The sequence below is a fragment of the Physeter macrocephalus genome, chromosome 15, assembly GCF_002837175.3.
Source record: "Physeter macrocephalus isolate SW-GA chromosome 15, ASM283717v5, whole genome shotgun sequence".
Taxonomy (NCBI): domain Eukaryota; kingdom Metazoa; phylum Chordata; class Mammalia; order Artiodactyla; family Physeteridae; genus Physeter; species Physeter macrocephalus.
In genome coordinates, this window is record NC_041228.1 from 72,618,802 (window position 1) to 72,640,101 (window position 21,300).

The window sequence follows — 21,300 nt, forward strand, 5'->3', positions numbered from 1 at the left end:
TTTATATCATACTCATCAATTAATCTATTCTTTTATGCATTTCAAAGTAAGATGTAGACATCAGTATACCTCATTCCTAAACATGTATGCATGCCTGTTATTAGAGCTCAACATTTGTTACGGTCCCCTGCCCCCTTCCCCAACTGAGGTAATAGTATCATACAGTAAATTGCACAAATCTTAGTGTATGATTTGAGGAGACTTTATAAATGTATACATCTGTGTAACCCAACCTAAGATGAAGAATATTTCCATGATTCCAGGAAATTCTCTCAACCCTTTTCATTGCTACCACCTCAGCCCTCAGAGGCAACCATTGTGCTAACTTTTCTCACTGTAGATTGGTATCGTCTGTTCTAGAACTTCATTTTGTAAGCACTTTTTGTGTAAGCCTTCTTTGACTCAGCATATTTTTGAGGCCCATCCGTGTTGCTGGTATGAGTACCTTGTTCCTTTTCATTGCCAGGTAGTTCATTGTGTGACCATAGCACAACGTGTGATCCATTCTTTTATTGATGGACACTTGAGCTTTTCCTAGTTTGGACTAATATGAAGAAAAGTCTATGAATATTGTAATATTGGAGAAGTATTTTTTCTTTTTTTGGTGGACATATTTCTTCATTTCTCTTGAGCAAATACCCAGGAGAGGAATTAGTGGGTTATAGGGTAGGTGTATATTTAGTTTTATTAAAAAAATAAAAACAAAAACCTGCCAAAGTGTTTCCAGAGTGGTTATACAATTTAATTTAACTCTCACCAACACTGTGTGGGAATTTTAGTTGTTCTATATCTACCAACATTTGGGGTTGTCAGTCTTCTTAGTTTTAGCCATTCTGGTGGGTGTTCAGTGGCTTCTCATTGTAGTTTAAAATTGTCTTTCCGTGATGACTCTGATGTCATATACTTTTTCTGTGCTTATTGGCCGTATACATTGTTATCTTCCTTTGTGAAGTTTCTGTTTAGGTTTTTTTGCCCATTTTTATTGCTTTTCTGTCCTTTTGTTATTGAGGTGGAATTTTTATATATTCTAGATAGAAGTTTTTTCAGGTATATATATTGCAAATATTTTTCCCAGTCTATAGCTTGCCTTTTCATTTTTTAAATAAAATATTTTGAAGAGTGAGTATTTTTAATGTTGATTTTTTTTTATGGTTTTGTTTTCTGTATCTTGTCTAATAAGCTTTTCCTATTCCCAAATCACAAAGCTATCCTCCCATATTTTCTTCTAGAAGTTTTGTAGTTTTAGTTTTTGTGTTTAGGTCTATGATCCATCTCAAGTCAATTTTGGATTAGTTTTTTGTTTTTCCATATGGTATCCCGTTGTTATGGCACCATTTGTTGAAAAGACTTGACTTTCATCATTGAATTGCTTTTAGTGCCTTTGTCAAAAACCATATGACAATATAATTGTAGACCTATGTCTGCACTCTCTATTTTCTGGCACTTTCAGATTTATTTGATTATTTTATGGGTTTTAGCTACTCCGTCTATTTAGTTGTTAACCAGTAAATACACTTGGAGGCCTCGAGGGCTGACATAGATCTAAGATACAGTTACTGATGGCCTCTGTGGTGCTAGTAGATTTATGTGTGAAACAAAATTACACTTTTGCTCTGTAAGGTTATGTAGAGTAGGACATTTTTAAGGTGAAATTAATGTATGTGAAGGTGCAAAGCTTATAAGCAACTTGTATTTATTTTTTCTTCTAGAGGTAGTGCAGTATTTGTGTTAATAAGTCAGTTGTTGGAATGGTCTTGTGCTCGGTGAGACATTTGAGATGATGAATAAGGATAGAATGAGATTGAGTAAGACAGAGCGCTGCTCACCAGCTTAAGTAAGTACTGATTTGGAATAAATTACGTACATTCAAGACCTTCCCTCTCCCTGGCCCCTCAACAATGCCTTGCAGGCTCTCCGTGGTTTCTTAGTTGATGTTTACCGGTGTTTTCAGCCCCAGCTATTAAAATCTTCAACTTTCTGAGCTCGGGACCTACTACTTTCCATTCAGTTCCGGCATGTGGCTTCCTCCCGTTGTGCAGGGAAACCAGAGGACATCCTGAGGAGTACTCATCTCTTCAGTGGTGGGTGGGGTTGGCCTTTGAGTTGCATGGCATTGGGGGGCAACTGATGTGAGGCTGATGAGGAGACATGGTCTAGGACCTGTGGTGGCTGCAAAAGCCGGTCCAGTTGAGAATCTCAGCAAGCTATTGCTCTGATTTGGGCATGAAAGTACCCAACAACTGAAGTAGGTCTTGAATGCGTAGTTCAGTAAAGCTCCTTTTCTTTCTTCAGACTGAGGAGCAAGCCCAGCGGGGTGGTGGGTGAGTGAAGATGAGCCAGCACCACAATTAGGATTTAAAATCTTGGCAGTCACAGCTCTCCTGGACCTTCGACCCCCACCCACCTACGAGCGAAGCCAAGGCTATGGTCGGAGTCCTGGGTCTCTCTCTTGAGGACCCTTAGTGGGCACCACTTTCTCAGAGAGCTGAACCGTCACTTACCTTCTCCCTGAGAACTCTCCTCCAGCCCCTCCCACAGCCTGGACCCCCTTCTTTAGTCTTTCTCGTTAAATGAAAAACAAAACAGAAGACACAAAGATCTTGTTGTACTCTCCCTCCTCTAAGCAGCCAGATACTGCAAATGAGTAGTATGGCTCCTTGCCTTCTCTGCTTCAGGTCTTTCTGGAATCAGCAGAGACTAGTCCCAAATCCACTGGGCTCTTCTTGTTCCTTTTCTTTATCTGCTCCCTGAAGGATAGTCTTCCCGAGGATTCTTTGCTTGGCACGGTTCTAATCCCATGCCATACTCTTCACTTAATAACAGTAGTGACAGGAAAAACATAGCACTTGTTACTGACTGCTAACTATGTGTCAGACACTGTGTACTTCTTTATGTGTCAGCACTGAATTCTCACAGTAATTCTCTAAATTCCCTTTTTGTAGATGAAGAAATAGAAGCTTAGATCAGTTTGCCGAAGATCATGGAGCTCGTAAAAGTCGGAGCTGGAGTCAAGATCCCAATTCTGACTCCAAAGCTACTTTAGTTGAATGTTTTAGATCCTTGGTAGTTGTTGCTTAGATTACTCATAACTGGTCCTATTTCATCCTTCTGTCATTGTCATCTTCATTAATTGGAAGTTAGATCATGTCCCTTCCTTATTTGAAAACCTTGAGTAGTTCCCCTGGGCACTCAAGGTGTAGTTTAGACTTCTTAGCACCATCGAGGAGGCACTGCATGGTCTTGCCTCTCTTACCCTCTCTAGCCATTCTCAGCCTTGCTCTCTTTATATTTATATCAACTAAGGCACATTTAATCGCTCTCCCTAGTCTCTGCATGCGCACTTGCTGTTTCTTCCGTGACAGCTCTTCACTTTCTCTTTCCCTATGTGGCTCCTGTACGTCCTTCAAGATGCAGCTCCTCCATCAGTTCTTCTTACTCTCCCTTCATCGTCTGCCCAGAGACTGGGTTTTGCAACCCACTTCCCCCTCCCCCAGCGCGAGCTTCTGTAGCGCCCTCTGCAGTCAACTGTTTTAGCATCCTCATTGATTTCACGGGTTCCTTCAGCAGATGAAAGTGTGACCCAATCATTGACAACAAAATATCAGACTGAACTGGACCCAAGTACTAGCGCCGCCACTCAGTTTTAACCTTTAGTACGTCAACAAACCTCCCTAAGCATCTTTAAATAGTTCTCCGTCTTTCAAATGGAGATAATAATACTCATATCATACTTACGAAGATTGGCTGCAAAGTGACACGTAGTAAGCGTTTCCTAACTCCACTTATTCTGTATGGGTGATACCACCACGAGCAAAACAGACATTTTCTTTTGTACCGTGATGATCAGTTTTCTTTCATTCTTGCTTGATTCTAAGGGCAGCTCTGTGTGAGGAACAGACATCGGACGCAAACTCCCCGTAAAGAGTTTAGGAATTGATTTCATTTAAAAAGATGTGATGTGATCATACCAAATGTGGTAGGATCAGTGGCTCAAAATGTCCTCAGGGCACGCGCCCTCCCAGCGTAGGTGTCTGCCATCCTGAGGCTGGCTCCTCTGGGATTCAGGATGGCAGCTGGCGGCCGCTGGGGATGCTTGCTTCCCTGTTCACGCTCAGCAGAAGGGGGGCGCTTTTTCTCTTTTGCTTAGAGCAGGGCCCCTTGGCCCAGTCCTACCTGTCTCACCATCGCTGGCTGCCGAGGGGTTGCTACAGTTGTGCTGATCAGGGGTCAGCATTGTGGTTACATGATCATGTGATTACATTTTTCTTTTGATTTCTTTTCAACTGATTTAAGAAGTGAAAACCATTCTTAGCTCCTGGTTCATACAAAAATAGGAGATGGGTCACAGTTTATTCACCCTGGTCTAGAGTAATTGTTAGGGTTGGGAGAGTCACTCCTAATGTTTGGTATAGGTAAACACCATGTTTTGTTTTCTTTTTATCTCCAGTGCTTAAATGATTGGGTGTAGTAGGTGCTCAGTAAATATTAGAATGAACAAATACAGGGAAAAGTCTTACTTCCCCCTCATAGATCAAAAGGGCACTGAGAGTATATAGGCTGTGTTTTTGTGTCTTCTATGCTGCCTTGAATGTAATAAGTGCTCCAAAATTATTTGTTGCGTAGGTGGATTTTTTTTTTTTTTTTTTTAGGTTTATGGTATGGGCCATAAGACAGATCACAAAGTCCTCTTGATGTTTATAAGTGTTGGAGCTAAAGAAATAAAAATTATTAAGATGTGGAGAATTGTTTAAATCGATTAAGTCCTTGCTGGTAGTTTCAGCATTGTAGTACTTAGGCCAGTAGGGATCATTCAGAGTTTGTACATTCTGATTGGGAGGAGGGTTGGACCAAAGCAGGCATTTATTTGTTCTGAATTTTGTGAAATTAGAAAAGCTCTGCTTACTTTGCAAGACTTTGATTTCCCCTCACTTTATTCTTAAATATGACTCATAGATAGACTAAAATTATTTATGCGAATACCGAAATACTGCTAAGTTTTTGTTCCCTTTATTTTTCGGTTTTGGCTTTTAAAATTCTTTTGTAAGAATTATCAATATTTCCTTCTTGACTTAAGATTAAAGTTTGTCAATTTTAATTAAAAAATAAAAAATATGAACAATGCTAACATTTATAAAGAAGATTGTCCCTCAAAATGCTATATATCTTTAAATTCAAGAGGATGGTTCTTCCCAAGTGATTATTTTCATCCACATTGTCCCATATATTCTTTTTTTTTTAACATCTTTATTGGAGTATAATTGCTTTACAATGGTGTGTTAGTTTCTGCTTTATAACAAAGTGAATCAGCTAGACATATACATATATCCCCATATCTCCTCCCTCTTGCATCCATATACTCTTTTACCCTAATATAGTACTTACCAAAATGAATTTTTAATTTATTTTTATTTGTTTTTCTCCTCCACTGGACTGTAAGCTAAGTGGCCTCTCTTGTTCATTGCTATAGTGCAGGGCAGGGATTTCAAGAGCATTTGTCGAATGAATGCATATTCAGGTGCAAGGAGAAAACTGTGGAAGCCTTTTAAAATTTACCATCCTGTGATTTTGATTATTTTGTGTCTTAAAATCTTTACATTAGCTTATAAAGCTGAGAGAAGCTTATTCTGCTGATCCAAATTACATGTTGAGGAGAAATGTTCTATTTAGAACAAGACTTTTATCCAAGATGGTATTACAAATATTTAGCCACTGCTAGGGAAGGGACCCCAGTCAGCACAGCAGCGGTAAAACATACCTGTGCTGTATAGCTGACTCACTTTGTTAAAGCAGAAACTATCACACCATTGTAAAGCAATTACACGCCAATAAAGATGTTTTTAAAAAAAAAAAAAGCATACCTGTGCTTTCTGCCTGAACATTAGCTTCTCGGGAACTGGCATAAAGCTTTGAGACTTCAGCCTTTTTAGCTGGTCAGATTTCATTGGGTCACACTCCCTAGGAACTTTGGCAGCAGCCTAGCTGGGTTATTCTGGAACACAGCCAAGAGACCAGTATTTGCAACAGTTTGCTGCAGTGCAGCCTGAGCGCAGGATGGCAAGCGGGGTGTATGGTGACTTTTGTTCCCGGTGACCTCAGCCAGAGAGGGAAGTTGTGAGTTTGGTGAAGCTGGAGCTGAGGCAGGGATCAGGGAGGGAGGTTAGAGTAAAACTGAGTCAGTGAGAGCAGAGTTAGGGGGCACCTGAACAGAACAGGTGGTGACATTGACCATCACCTTGGTTTCGAACTGGGGCAGGATTGGGAGGAAAGGGACAGACTTGGGGTGTGGGGCAGGGCAGCCAAGTCGACGAAGCCGATGAGGTTCTAGCTGGACCTGCCCTGGCCATTCCTGTCCCTCACCCAGAACCAGACTGCGGTCCGGTTTTGTTTTCAGAATACTCCATGTATGTTATATTTGCTTTACCATCTAGATGGCCCCCCAAATATTTATATTTGCATTGTTTTTTTGTGGGAATACCATGTAAATTGTCCAGTGAAGTTAATGAGGTTTACTATGTCCCGGGTCCTGTGCTCCGTGGGAAGGGGATACAGCAGTCAAATCTAACACCAGCCTCTGGGAAGGTCACTGTCCTGTGGGCTGCAGAGCAGTAAATTCTCCAATGAACGAAGTGTGCGTGGTTCAGGGAGTAGGGAAAGGAAGACTAAAATGTGAACCAGCTAAGGCTTTTCAGGACTCTCAAAACTACAGCCCCAGCTAACGTCTTCTGGGCAGTTAAACTGTGGAATCATGGAAATTAGAAGAGGTGACAAAGACACTCGAGGGACAAATGGCCCATTTGTATTAAAAAAAGAAAAGTAGATTCAGGGCAACTCTAAACTGATGTCTCATGACAATCCTAGGCAAATTCTAGAATTAAAAATTTTAGCGTGGGAGGGAGGGAGACACAAGAGGGAGGAGATACTGGGATATATGTATATGTCTAGCTGATTCACTTTGTTATAAAGCAGAAACTAACCCACCATTGTAAAGCAATTACACTGCAATAAAGATGTTTAAAAAAAAAGAAGCAATAATTTTATTTTTCAGTGGATAGAAAAGACACTGCAGGTTTACTGAGTGTAGGTTCTCACTGTGCATTTTGATAAGCTTTCTGGACAAGTGATCAGGATACAATCTTGTAATTTTTCCTGACTTCACCAAGGTGTTCAACACCACCTCTGAGAATCCCCCTGGGCCTCGGATGGTAAAGCATCGTCTTGTGACAGCGTGTGGATCACAGCTGACTGCAGCACTGGACCCACAGAGCGCTGATTTCATGGGTTGATGTCAGTTTTCAGAGCGTCCGGCCCAGTTATTGTCTCTTAAAGTAGTGGGTGGCCCAGAGGTGAGGGCAGTTAATCCCGGGAGGGAAAGAGACACCACGCAGGCAGCCTGGCTGGGAAGGCGGACTTTGACATGGTTGCACACTTCCGCAGGATGAGCTCCTTGCTGAGGATAAGGTGGGACAGGCTTGAAGCAGGAGCTATATTTTCCAGAAGGCCTGGTGTTTTGTTTTGTTGGGATTGGGTTTTTTACTTGCTCGCCGTCTCAGAGGGTGCTGCCCGCTTGATGTGTCTGACAAGGAATCCGCTTGCACGGGAGTGTAATCGGCGGCCAGGTGAGGGAGGGGAACGTCCCGCCCTGTGTAGGGCGGGCTGCATCCGGAATCGTAGGGCCTGCCTATTGGGGGGGGCGGTGGAGGCGGCGGGGTGTGGGGAGCGCCTTTCCGATACTCCCACGTGAACGGGAGGCACAGCTCAGGGCATTCGGTGGAAATGTCCAGCCAGCAGATGGAGGTCTGTGGGCAGAACTTGCCTGGAGGAGACCGTTTCACCTTTGGTTTGTCATAAGTTGGAGGCCAGAGGCAGAATCGGTGTTCTTTTCATTACTGCTGGGTTTAGGACTGACTCGATCCTTGATTTCTCTCATTTATTTATTTATTTATTCCTCTTATTTCTTTCTTTTTTTTTTTTTTTTTTTTTCCGGTAATGCCACCAGGGAAGCCCCCTCTTATTTATTTTTAAATCAGTTTAATTTTGTTTTTATTTTTATGTTTATCCAACCTTTTGTTTTGAAACTTTTAAGCCTATTTAACAGCAAAAAGATTTGTACATTGAAAGGCTCGTGTACTAGTCACTTGGATTTACCAGCTGCTGGCAATTGGTCACGTTTGCTCTCTTTGTCCTCCTTCTTTCCTTCCTTCTTTCTTCCTCTCTTCCTTCCTTCCTTCCTTCTTTCCTCCCTCCCTCCCTCCCTCCCTTCCCTCTTTGAAGGTAACCTGTTAGTCATCATGACATTTTAACCGGCTTAACTACTACTTCCTTCCCCATGCATCTCCTAAGGACACAGTAGGGTTCTCAAACCTAAGGAATGCAACAGTGCTGCGGTATTATCTAACTGCACTCCCTGTTGAGATTCCTCTAAAAGTCTCCAGAAGCATCCTTAAAACTTGGAAGTTTTGAAATTTTAAACTTTTTTACTTATCCAGAATCCAATCATGAATTAACCTGGGAGATTTTTTTTGAAGATGTTAGGGGTAGGAGCTTATTAATTTATTTATTTTTGCTGTGTTGGGTCTTCGTTTCTGTGCGAGGGCTTTCTCTAGTTGTGGCAGGCAGGAGCCACTCTTCATCGCGGTTCGCGGGCCTCTCACTATCGCGGCCTCTCTCGTTGCAGAGCACAGGCTCCAGACGCGCAGGCTCAGTAGTTGTGGCTCACGGGCCCAATTGCTCCGCGGCATGTGGGATCCTCCCAGACCAGGGCTCGAACCCGTATCCCCTGCATCGGCAGGCGGATTCTCAACCACTGCGCCACTAGGGAAGCCCCAACCTGGGAGATTTTAACTTTTCAGATTTTTAACCCTTACCCTCTGGAGTATCTGATTCTTTAGGACTAGAATGGGCCTGGAAATCTGGATTTTCCCAACTTTTTAGCGTGAAAAAATTCAAACCTTCAAGACAGTTATGAGAAAATTCGTTTAGATTCACCAGTTGTTTTGATGCCTTTGCCTTTTCTGTTGGTCTTTCTAGACACACACCCACCATTTTATTTATTTATTCATTTTGCTGCTGAACCACTTAATTAAATCATGATACTCTACACCTGAATTCTTCAGCACATTTTTCCTAAGAACAAAGATACGCTGCTACATCACCACAATGTAATTATCACACGCAGAAAGTTTAACACTACTCACAGCACTGTTAACTAAAGTCCATAGTCAAATCTTCCTAGTTTACTCCAGTGGTCCCCTTTAAACAGCCACCTCCACCTTTGAATTGTCGGTCTCTCTTTTATTTAAAGATTTTTTTTTTATTATTAAAATAGATTTTCTCCCACAAAGTCTCAAGAGTAAACCAGATGACTTTCCTCTAAAGTATGTTGCTTTTTGTGATATTCTGTAGCTCTTACGAGGTATGGATAAGGTGAAAATCACAGTAAAGAGACACTTTTTGATTTCTTCCTTTACAACAGACCGGTACTTTAAATGGGTGAGTCATGAGAAGTTGGGGAAAACATGCCGATAAAAACACAAGTACACTGGTTTTTGAAAGAAGAGGTTGAAGTCTTGGCAGGGCTGTTGGGTGGCAGAGGCATTAGATTTATTCCATCCAGTCGAATTTGAGGGGAACATAACTAGCTGGGAATCTTTTTGTGACTCATGGGAGCTAATGAAAATAGTCCTTAAAGTAATGAAAGTTGTCTTGCTTGTGATGTCTGCCACTAACAGACATTTAGTTGACATCCTGGACTTGGATTCCATGACTGTCCTTTTCACTGGCACCGTGCTTGAGCCAGTGACACGGCTTCTGTGAATGGTGGTGTCACAGGTCCAGTGATTGTGTAAAAGGGCTGAAGTAGACGTCACACTTCAGGATGTAAAGCATGGAAACCCTGTCAAGGTTCAGCATTTTCCAATTTGGTGATATATTTAAAAAATATATAAAATTAATACATTTTTATGACATTTCAAGAACAGGCGAAACTAACCTACGGTGAAAAGAAAGCAGAACAGTGGGGCTGTCCCTGCATTTGGGGTTGGTGTGGAATGTGGATGGTAAAAGGGCCATGAGAGCACTTAGGGGTGGCCTTAGTGTCTGGGTCTTGATAGGGATTTGGGTTACACAGTATACATTTTTGTGAAAGCTCAGGGAACGTACACTTAAAATTAGGGCATTTCATTTTATGTAAATTGTATGTAAAAATGATAAATATTGGACTGTGGTTTAGGATATAGAAGCTAAAGTACTTAGGGGAAGTGTGTTAATGTCTATAATTTATTTTGAAATGTATTAGACATATAAAATGGATTAACAGATGGATATGGAGGGATGAAAAGACATGCCTTAAGCCAGATAATAAAATGTTAACTGTAGCTTCTGAGTGATGCACACACGGATATCCTACGTAAAATTCTTTCACCTTTGTGTGTGTTGGAAATTTTTGTAATAAAATATTTTGAAAATATTCATGCATTGTTTTTTGAATCCTATGAAATAGCCATTTTTGTGGGCTCCATATGGTCAAACACTGGCAGTTTTTTATGGGTCAGCCCACGTTTTGTGGCTGCTTTATTTAGCAGGCTTTGTCTGGCAGGGTATCAGCATGGAGCTTCATTTTCCTCCAGTCACTGTGGTTAGTCAGACTAGATTAATCTCTGGGTAGCAGAGGCTCTTGACCATCTCTGGGACAGATTCCTTCATACCCGAGTCACTCTCCATTTCTAAAAGTCTGTCTGCTTTAAATAAGATCTCGTTTTCAATGCAGAATTTCTTGTCTCCCGTTGGCAGGAAGGCAGGAGGGCCTGCAGTGGGGAGGTGGTGTTTGTGTTCTCTCCACGTGGTCTGCTTTGGGGCAGTGCCCTTCTTGCCTCTTCCAGGCTCTAGCTTGTCAGGAGTGCTAGGGAAGGGAGAGGGAGAGAGGGAAAGGCCTCTGTCCCCTCACTGGTCCCTATCGGAGTCTCCTGCTAGTTGATAAGATCACCTGGCCCCAACTGCCCACAAGTGACAGGCACCCAAACGCTTCCTCTGTGAGTTCTTTGGAAGGCCTGGTGGGACCTTCCCAGGGTAGACGATGTCTTCCAGACCTCCTGGGCGTCCACTCCTGGCAGAGCACCTCACCCTCTCTTGCTCTGGGAAGTCACATGCCTGGCAGTCAGCGCTTTTGGGCGAGATGCTGGCGAGATGGTACAAGCCCCTGCTCTCCCTTGCTGCCCGCTTCGGGCCAGGGGAAGCTGCCACCTTGCAGGGGGTGCAGACTTCTTGGTAGCCACTTGCTTTCCTCCGCAGCCGTTCCTCCCTGGTTTTCTCTGCCCCTGCTCAGCTCTGCTGAGGGTGGGCCAGTCCCCAGGGCTGCCATCGCTTCAGACCAGCTGGCCACAAATGTGAAGGTCCTCACAGCCACCCTCAGGCTTGATGACTCCTGGGAATGACTCAGAATTCAGGAAAGTGCTCTGTTCGTCACTGCAGTTGCATTACAGTGAAAGGATACAAATTAGAACTAGCTGAAGGACGAGACTCAGGACAAAGCAGGAAGGTTCCGAGCACAAAGCTCCCATCGTCCTCAGGGACATAAGTATTGCCTAATATGCATGGAGTGTTGCCAACTAGGGGAGCTCATCCGAGCCTTTGGTACCCGGAGGTGTTTACTGGGGCTCCATCACATGCTGCGAGCATGGCTGCCGTTAAGTGATACAGCCACACGGCCTGTCCCAAAGCGTCATCGTAAATCACGTTGTTAGACTGTCCTCCGGTGACCAAAGCCCCCAAGCAAACAAATCACTCCTGTCAGGCAGGAGGACATGCCAGGGACCTCCAAGCAGCCAAGGGCAAAAGCCAGAGCTCTCTTTGGCTGAAGTTTACTTCTTCACTATGCAATTCACAATTGCAGCTATTCTTGCTTTTTAGTAGTTTTTAAATCGGGTTCATTATTATTAATTTATTTAGTAAAGCGTTGTTGGCTGTCCCCAAAAATGTAGTATGATGCATAATTTCATCAGCTTTGTGCCCTATAATTTTTTAAGACCCATATGTTTTGTAATTTACGTGTGAATGTTCCCTATATTTTGTGCTAATGCTTTTATTTACCCCCTGTCTTCCCACCCTGTTTGCATCTATAGGGCACCTTGTTGTGAACGCTGAACTCTTTTGCCCTAGAAAGTGGGGACTGGTGGGGAAGGATGGGGACTGGTGGGGAACCCATCTTTTGCTGTCTAGATGGGTTAAGGTGAAAGTGGGACGCAGCAGCGAATTGGTGGTGGTCACACATGATGGCTTTGTGATCTAGTCTCATTGCCTTGGAATTAGAGCTAAAAGGGTAGGCTAGGCTTTTCTGTTGTTTTTAGTTTTGAAAAAAAGAACTTTTTTTTTTTGTTGTTGTTTTTTAACAGCTTTTCACCTCACTACCTCAGTTTCTGAATGGACACCACAACTTACATTTTTGTTTTTAAAAATACATTTTTCCACGCCAGGTTCAGCAGGAGACTGTCTGAATTTCAATACCATGCTAATAGCCGTCCACACAGATGAATGATTGACTAGGTTGGGGGTGTTTTTTCCTGTGAGACTCAGTCTTCTTTCTTTATTAAATTCTCTGTAGAAGGAATAACGGACTTTAAAGAACTATCTCATTAGGCCTGGCGTGAGCTTTTGGAATTAACTCCCATTTCTATTATGTTTTTAGCATCTTACGGGTGGAGTTTTGGCCCATCACAGATTCATAAGGTAGGGTTGATGGACCCGTGTTCCGATTCAGGTGTTCCCTTCGGCAGTGAATCAGAGGTGATACAGACAGAGGCACGAGCTAGGGCAGGGGTTCCCCAGCTTGGGGTTCCAAAGAATAATAAAGATTCCGAAAACTCTCTGGAGGCTGATTTAGATAGCTGTTGCTAATATTCTCTTTCCCATATTTATCCTGATATGAATGGAAATGGCTTTCTCAATTTAGTTGTACTAAATTCTAAAACCCACGGCAGCCCCTTGTCACTCCTCCAGCCAATCACGCCTTTTCCACACAGGACCATTCAGGAGAGGTGTTAGGAGCGTCAGGTGTCTGGCTGTTGGACCTGATGAATGGGCTACAACATCTCCTTCGTGCTCAGGCCTTCTTATGTTCAAGCTGGGTGTCATTCACCCAAGACTGATCAATGAGGAATTTATCTGACACAGCAATGAAGACTTGGTCATGGACCGATTTGGGTTTATCACCAGTATTTGGGAAGCACTGGGCTTCTTTTTTGAAATATCTCATGCTTAATGATTTATAGGTCTTTTCCTCTTATGAATGAATTTTAGGATCATTAAATTCCTGGAGATGAGGAAACCTGAAGTGACCTGGCATTTGTTGGACCATTTTTTGTGTCCCTTTGCTCTCTTATTTCTGGAGTGTAGGCAGAAAGAGGTTTGATTACTCATATAATATCAAGGACTTGAGAAAGAATTTACCTACTTATTTAACAGATAGCTGCAGGGCAAATGTACATTAATGAACAAGGCAGGTTCAGTCCCTGGCTTCATGAAACTTGCATTCTGGCATTAGAAAGAATTTAAGAAATTAATTATTGTAGTTGTCTAATTACCAATGAAAGAACACTCTGAAGAACTACATTCTACAATGAGAGTATATTAGAAAATGTTTCCATTTAAGCCAAGTGGGAGGAGATAGCTAGGCTGGGACCGCAGTGCTGCCATCCCAGGAAGAGGGAATGGCGTGTGCAGAGAGCCCGAGACTGGAAAGAGCATGGTGAGTTTTTTGTGGCTGGAGTATAGACAGCTTGGGGAAAGGACACGAAACTAAAGCCGGAGTGATAGACTGGGGCCATGTTGAGTAGGGTCTTAAAGGCCACATTGTAGATTTTAATATTATCCTAAGAATACTGTAAAGCCATTGAGGGATTTTTAACAGGGTAGTGATACAATCAGATTAAAAAAACTATTCTGGCTGCTGTGTGGGGCACTAAAGGTTATGTTAAGGTATCGTAGTCGTCTAGGAAATGATGCTAACTTGGATTTAGGTGATCGTAGGAAAGAGGCAGAAATATGGGTCATTTGAGACAATTTCCCACTTTTTCATGGCATGGCGCATACAAAAGAAATTTTTTTTTTTTTAAAGAAATTTTTAAAAATATCATGCTGGGGGTACATATAGGCAAGGATGACCCAAGTACTGAGGAGAATTCAAATCTTGGCATAGTTGTAATCCATTGGCCTGATGTAGAAACTCTGATTTGGGAGATGGGTGTTTGGGAAACGGAGAATAAAGCCTAGGATGAATCCCAGGGTTTTGGTTTAAGCCGCTGGCTTGATGGAAGTGCTTATGAGATTTAGAACACTGGAGAGGAGGTGGGAAAGATGATGGGTCCAGTCGTGTATAAGCTGAGTTTGGGGTGTCCTTAAGTCACTCACGTGGGATATTGAGTAGACAGGTATGTGAGCTTGAAGGAGAGAAAAAATTAAGCTATCTAGAAGGTGGTAGCTAAAATAAACTAGGGAAAGGCCATAGGACCAAGGCTTCTGGAATTTCCATGTTTAAAAGTCAACTAGAGGAGGGTGAGCTAGCAAAGGAGGTTGGGAATTAGACTTCCACAGAGGTCGAAGATGATTCTAGAGTCACGAAAGTCAAAGGAAGAGAATGTTTAAGAAGGAGGGGGAATTCTTCTGAGGGGACAAATTAGATGAGGACTGAAAATTTTCGATTCGGTTTAGTGAGATGGATATCATTGGTGTGACATTGGCGCCGCTACGCTGGAGGCCCGTGCAGAAGCCAGATTGCAGCCTCTGGGTTGTGAGGAGTGAATAGGGGGTTGGAGAGTGAAAGCAGTGACATGATGGCCCTGCTGAGAATTTCACCTGTGACGGGGAGGTGGAAGAGCCAGGGGCGTGCTGTGGGGTTGAGGGAAGATGCAGTAAAAGCAGAGAGCTGGTGGAATAGGAGAGGGAGAAGGGAGGGACAGTATAAGGTGGCTGAGGAGGGAAGGGTCACGGAGGACTTAGGAGGGAAGCAGAGAACGAATGCAGGTGAATTTCGGCTTGTAATGGTTGGTAGAGCACAACCATTGGCAGACAGCTCCCGGCTGATGGCTCTGTCTTCTCTGTGACGTAAGAGCTATGGCATTTTTTTTTAATTTTGCAAAGATAGACTACTTTAGAGGCAGATAAGTTTGACATAGTCATTGTGGAAGAGCTGTGTTTGTCCGGGGAGCCAATGATGGCGGATTGATACAGTGAAAGGATAGAGCAGCAGGGAGCTTAGTGAGTCTGGGAGTGATTTAAATAACGAACGATGGACTCTTAAGGTGGATTTGGAAAGATGTGAAGGCAGGAGGGGAATGAAGAGGGGTGAGCAAAAAGGAGAAGCAAGAGACCTACAGGACCTAAGAAGAAATCGTTGAGTAAACAAGCTGGAAAAACGGGAAAGTCGTGATCAGAGTGGTTGCTTATGTATTCAATAGAACCTAAACCTTTGCCTGTAGAGGTAGTGTTCCTTCTACCTGGGAACAGCTGAGCTGGTGTGTTTAAGGAGATTTTACCCAATGTCTGCTGAGTTGTCTTTTGTTACTTGTAATACTGGCCGTTTAATATTGGGTTTAGAATGGTAAAACACGCTCATGTTTGCTTTGGAGACTATATATAGATGAAAGGTTTTTAGTTTTTGTTGGAAAGAACTGTATTTTTGCTATCTCATGGTATCCTGCAGTCCTTACGATGCACCCAAACAAGCAGAGCTTTCTTAGCAGGGTCTGTTAGGATGGTTGTGCTAGGAGAGCTGCAGAGATATTTCAGCAAGAACGAAGATGTGATTAGGAAGGTGAGTTAGGTTGGGTTTGTGGTAAGGTCCATGGTGAGAATGTAAGGACTAGTGTGGCTATAGAATGGAAGGGAAGAAGGTCACTGGATGGATAAAGAAATGAAGGAAAGAGAACCTGACATGTTGGCCACACAGCTGGACATGAAATCCCATGGTTGTGGCTGGAATCGAGGTGAAGAAGGTTTCACTGAGAGGAGAGGTCACTGCACACGGGTGTTAGCAGGGTCTGTTAGGATGGTTGTGCTAGGAGAGCTGCAGAGATATTTCAGCAAGAATGAAGATGTGATTAGGAAGGTGAGTTAGGTTGGGTTTGTGGTAAGGTCCATGGAGAATGTAAGGACTAGTGTGGCTATAGAATGGAAGGGAAGAAGGTCACTGGATGGATAAAGAAATGAAGGAAAGAGAACCTGACATGTTGGCCACACAGCTGGACATGAAATCCCATGGTTATGGCTGGAATCGAGGTGAAGAAGGTTTCACTGAGAGGAGAGGTCACTGCACACAGGTGATGACAGGGATGGGGCAGGTGGAGGGTAGTATAATTGGACAGCATGGACTTGGGGGAACAGGGTTCTGTTGTTTTTTTCTTTTTTAGGTGGTGAGGAATGATGGTCTGGAACTTGGTAAAAGGAAGAGCGCCTTTCCCCTGCTCCAGACCCTGAGAATTAGGGATGGCTAGTGCAGGCAGTAGTGCAGTGATTCTCCTTCTGTGTGGACCACACAGCAGCATCAGATTAGACCAGCAGCATCAGATTACCTGGGCGCTTATTGGAAATACACATTCTCAGGCCCCTCTGCAGACGTACAGAATCAAAACCTCTGGGGTGGGCTCAGCATCTGTTTTGACCAGTCCTCCAGGTGACTCTAAAGCTTGAGCAGGACTTTGGGTGATTGGGTGAGCGGGGGAGTCATCACTGTCACCCCATGAGAACTCTGATGGGTTTTCACCTGGTCAGTTTTGGAGGCAGGGAGAGCGCTAGACCCCGTGGACATAGATCTTGACTCTTGTGGTCTCCAGTGGTGTCAGGTTGAGAGTAATGGTCTCAGAGCACATTGCAGAAGTTTGGTCTTTGCTTGGACCTAGGAGTTTGCTGTTAGTTTCAGCAGCTACTACAAGGAATAGTTAATACTACTGTCGTTCTCTTTGCTAGGGTTTTAAAAACATGATTGCAATATGCAAATTTTATTTATTTAAAAGCTTTTATAAATGTTTCCCATCATAAAAATGAATTGTTATTATAAGAAATAGTTACTTGCAAATCAGGATTTCTTTTTCCTTAAGCACTGCGATGGATTAAATGTTATTTCAGAGAGATTCATTCATCCTAATCGCCCTATCCAGGATAACAGGTATGCCATTATTGCAAAATTGAGGAGGGAAGAGATTTGAAATAACTGTAAAATTGTTGCAAAAAACGGAGGAGAAGGTTAACTCTGGGATGTGTGAATATGTGTGATAAAGATTTGTGAAGGAGGAATAATCGGAGCTGCGTGGAAGGAGCTTCAATGGTGAGGCACACCCATACTTAGTAGCTGTGATTCTTGTCTCAGTTTAGTGTTTGGCCCCAGACCCGGAAGTTAGGGTGCAGCTGGCCTTGTACAGGCCCATAAAGGGAAAGAGGAAACCCTAGCCGCCCCTGCGGTCTTGGTGGCAGGCTAGGGTCATGAAAAGAGCTGTGAATTGGAGATGAGGAGACTTATGCCCGAGTCCAGGTGGATTCAATCAAAATGTGTTGCATGCATGACTTCAACAAATATCTGCACACGTCGTTTGTGCCAAGACACTTTTTATAGGCAAGGAAATCGAGGCCCAGAAGTTTGATGACTTCCCTCAAATCAAAGGTAATGAAGCAGCTGGAATTGAATCCAGGTCTCTTAAGTCTGAAACAGGCTACGCGCCATGTTAAGTGTGGTGGCTTGGTTTCCAGTGCTCCCAAAAAGGGCCTCTTGTCACTTTCCCTCTCCCTCTGAAAACAGCAAAAGAAGCTTCTGAAATCTTTGTCTAGTAAATTTGTGTGCTGGTTGGTCATCTGTCTTAAACCCCTGTCAACAGATGATTCATTATTCAACATTTTAGCAGGCACCCACTTCAGTGGGACAGACCCTTGAGGAGAGGAATGGCTCTTGGTCAGAACACCTAAGACCCTGGTCAGTTTGGATTAGTTGTTCACTGCTGCCCTGTTCACTCTGTCCCAGCTCCGAGCCATCAAATATTGGTGTCTTAGGTTGCTGACTCCTTCTCAGAACATTTAACTGTTTCATTTGCATGGGAAGCATTGTTTGACTGAAAAAATTAAGACTCATAAAGAACTTTGAAAGGTTGCTGCCTCACTCTGGATACAGTTTGTGCTAGATTAATTTAGTGTAACTGATCAGAGCTCTGATGAATTCTGTGAGCTGCCAGTCTTAAATCAGTGAATAAATTGGGCTGGTTTTGTTTCCCCAAAGAGAATATTTGGAGAGGGGACCGGAGGGAAGATGAGGAAAATCAGAATGCAGTTGTACAATGGCTTTCCAGTTCCCTGAGACAGTGTTTCCTAGATGATACTCTTACTGATGAAGAGTTCCTTCTTTCCCCGTCTCCTCACTCCATGCTTCCTTCCCAGCTCTCTCTCTCTCCTTCTCTAGGGAAACATTTGTGTTTTTTGGGGGCCATGCCACTCGGCTTGCGGGATCTTAGGTCCCTGACCAGGGATCAAACCTGGGCCCCAAAGTGACAGCATCAAGTCCTAACCACGGAATTCCCTAGGGAAAAAGATTTTGATTGTTGCTTTAGTTTTGCTGTTGAGGAAATTAGTCTTGGGATGGTAATGCCTGTGAATCAGAATTCTAGAGCATTAATCCATTTCTTACCATTTAGGGTTCTGTTTCATTCAAACCGTGTAATGGACTTTTCATATAGGCGTTTGATTAGATTCCGAAGGGTCAATTCAAGCTGTTGCAGGGCCTGGGGCCCACATTTTATAGCAAGACTTGTTTCAGTTTTGAATGATTTGGTACTTGTGCTAAAACCATTCAAGACTGATTCCAAAAACACCCAAACTGGCAGTGCATTTGTTCCATTTTCTTTTCAGCATGCCTGATATTTTTTAGGGTTTGGAATTGGGGGATAGGACCAACCCAGGAAGGAATCCCAGCAGTGGGAGAAAGGCTGTCAGACTGTTAGCAGAGAGAGTATTTCAGCCTGAGTGATTAGCAGTATTTGGCCATGAGGAAGAGGCCTCTAAAAATAACTGGTGAGCAGAGTTTGCAGTCAGGTCCAATTTCAGTTCTAGAGGCCTTGCCCAAGGAGCCACTGGCCAGTCCACAGCTCTAGTAACGAAGGGCCTGTGGTGTGCCTGATACCTGCTCATAGGGCATTGGTTTTTTTTCTTCCATATATATTATTAATGGATTGAAGAAATAAAAATGGCAGAAGGTAAAGGTATATTTTTATTGTTTGGGTTAAAGGTGACTTGGGATCTAGCCGACAATTTTTAGCTTGGTTTTCAGTCGTGCGCTGTTCAGATATTTTTGGCTAAGTGCTTTGACTGCATTTTCTACGTTTTCTATTTTGAACTTCTGGAGACCTTGATGTTTCAAAATAGTTTAATTTTTCATGGACTAATCTGTCTGTAATATGAATATTAAGTTTTAGTGTCTTAACTTAGAATATCTTTTATTGTATCGTACTACCAGAGACCACATTTTACAAACTTCAGAAAAATAAACATGTGGTCTGTCTTGGTCTTAGACGTTAATTACGGTGAACTTAAAGAATTGTGTGCATTCAGATCTTATGTAAAATTATAGGAAATTTAAGGGCTTTATAAGTCCCTTTTGTATTAATGAGCACACTTAGTTGGCTCAAGCAGAGACTTACCATATGTGGAAATGGACCTAATTTTTGTGAAGCAGGCAATAAATGCAAAGAAAAGACATTGGGACTTTATTTTGTTTTTCAAATCAAATCATTAACCTTCAAGTGTTCTTTAATGATGTGTTGATTTACATTTTTGTATGTGTTTGTTTTTGCTTTTCTTTGTAAGTTAAGATTGTCTTTTCATTTAATTGAAGGCAAGCGATATTGGCTCATTATACTGAAAATGTATTTAAGAAAAATAAAATTGACATATTAAAGACTGCTTCCAACTCTCAGCTGCCCGAGCAGCCGCTGGAAGGATTCTATTATTAGTATAGAGAATATGAGTATCTCTGCTTTGGACACTGTTTTAAATAAATGGTTAGAATGGCTTACTTGACTTTTCTGGTAAAGTGGCTCATGGAGCTGTGAAGAAGAATATGAGATATCTATCAGACTTTTAGTTCTTTTAGAAGGCATTTCTCCTCTTCTGCATGGATTGCTTAACGTACATAGTGAGGCAAAGTCAGCTGTTACTTCGGACCCACTTTTAACAGTTCATGGCTCCTAAAGGGTGACATTTTGTAATGTAGAAAAAGAATCAGTTTGATGAATTGCTTTTATGGTTTTTTAAAACTTTAAATGAGTAGAATTTGTGTATAAATATGAAATCACCAGCATAATGCTTACCAAATCTCATAAATGGTTATTTGTAATTCACTTAGTTGTACTTCCAGTTAAGTAACTGACTAGTGCTCAGGTGCTGGGGGTGCATCTTCTATTTTCCCTTTTCTAACCAAATAAATAAAATTTCCGATTGTCCCTAGCCCAGGCTTCATTCTGGGGAGACTCATTCCATTGATCACCATGGTAATTTTCTGTGTTTGGTAGTATGTGAGAGCGTTTTCTGATTTGATGGGTCAAGGTGGAAAAAAAATGAATCACATAGTTCTTGCCATATTCTTAACTCTCATTAAAAAAAAAAATCTTTTTGATTAATCCCTGGGACTATAGGTTGACTATGGAGCCAGAAATGAAATGAAAATGCTTAGATTTATTCTGATTTTAGAAAAGAGGGACAACTACTAGATGTTCTTCCAGAATATGTTTGGAACACAGTACTGGCTTCAGGTGTGCTTGGGGAGTTTTAAACTCTCTCGAAGGGTTTATCTTACTCTGCTTTTCTCAGTTCAGTTGGACAGAAACTGATCTGCCCTTTGGGACCAGGTACACCATATTTACAAAGTGACATATCAAGAGTGTGCTATTTAGTGTCAATTAAAAAGTTTCCCCTAGAAAAGATGTCTCAAGAAAGACTGCTTTCGATAATTTACTGTTTTGTTCCTTTATGGAATTGGTAAATATTAACAGTCCAAAGATTAATACTACTGGAGTAACACCTCATTTATTTGACATTATAAAGGGATGGGTAAAATAATGCTAATTATTTCATGTTCTAGCTAAATAACATTTAGTCTTTTTTGACATTTGCCTTTTAAGCAGTAAATCCATTTAATAAAAAATATTTTGAATGAAAATCCAAAATTTATTGTACATTTCTTGCATTCTTAAACAGTTTTAAAACAATAGTTTAACGACAGAATTAATATGATATCATTATTACCGTGTACTACAGATTATTTTCATAGTTAAGGCC

The 21,300-nt window shown here is 42.2% G+C and overlaps 1 protein-coding gene across 16 annotated transcripts in view; it reads left to right on the forward strand.

The window, feature by feature from the left end:
• The window catches only part of ASPH (aspartate beta-hydroxylase), a 238,897-nt gene that overhangs the window by 11,827 nt on the left and 205,770 nt on the right, over window positions 1-21,300 (forward strand). For 2 of the 16 annotated variants that reach the window (XM_055091281.1, XM_055091284.1), the window contains exon 1: window positions 19,084-19,220. The exons of the other annotated variants lie outside the window; for them this stretch is intronic. In XM_055091281.1, the coding sequence (XP_054947256.1) occupies window positions 19,211-19,220 (10 nt within the window). In that variant the 5' untranslated portion in view covers window positions 19,084-19,210. Of the gene's footprint in view, window positions 1-19,083; window positions 19,221-21,300 lie in introns of those variants that run through there. 16 annotated transcript variants of the gene reach the window in all.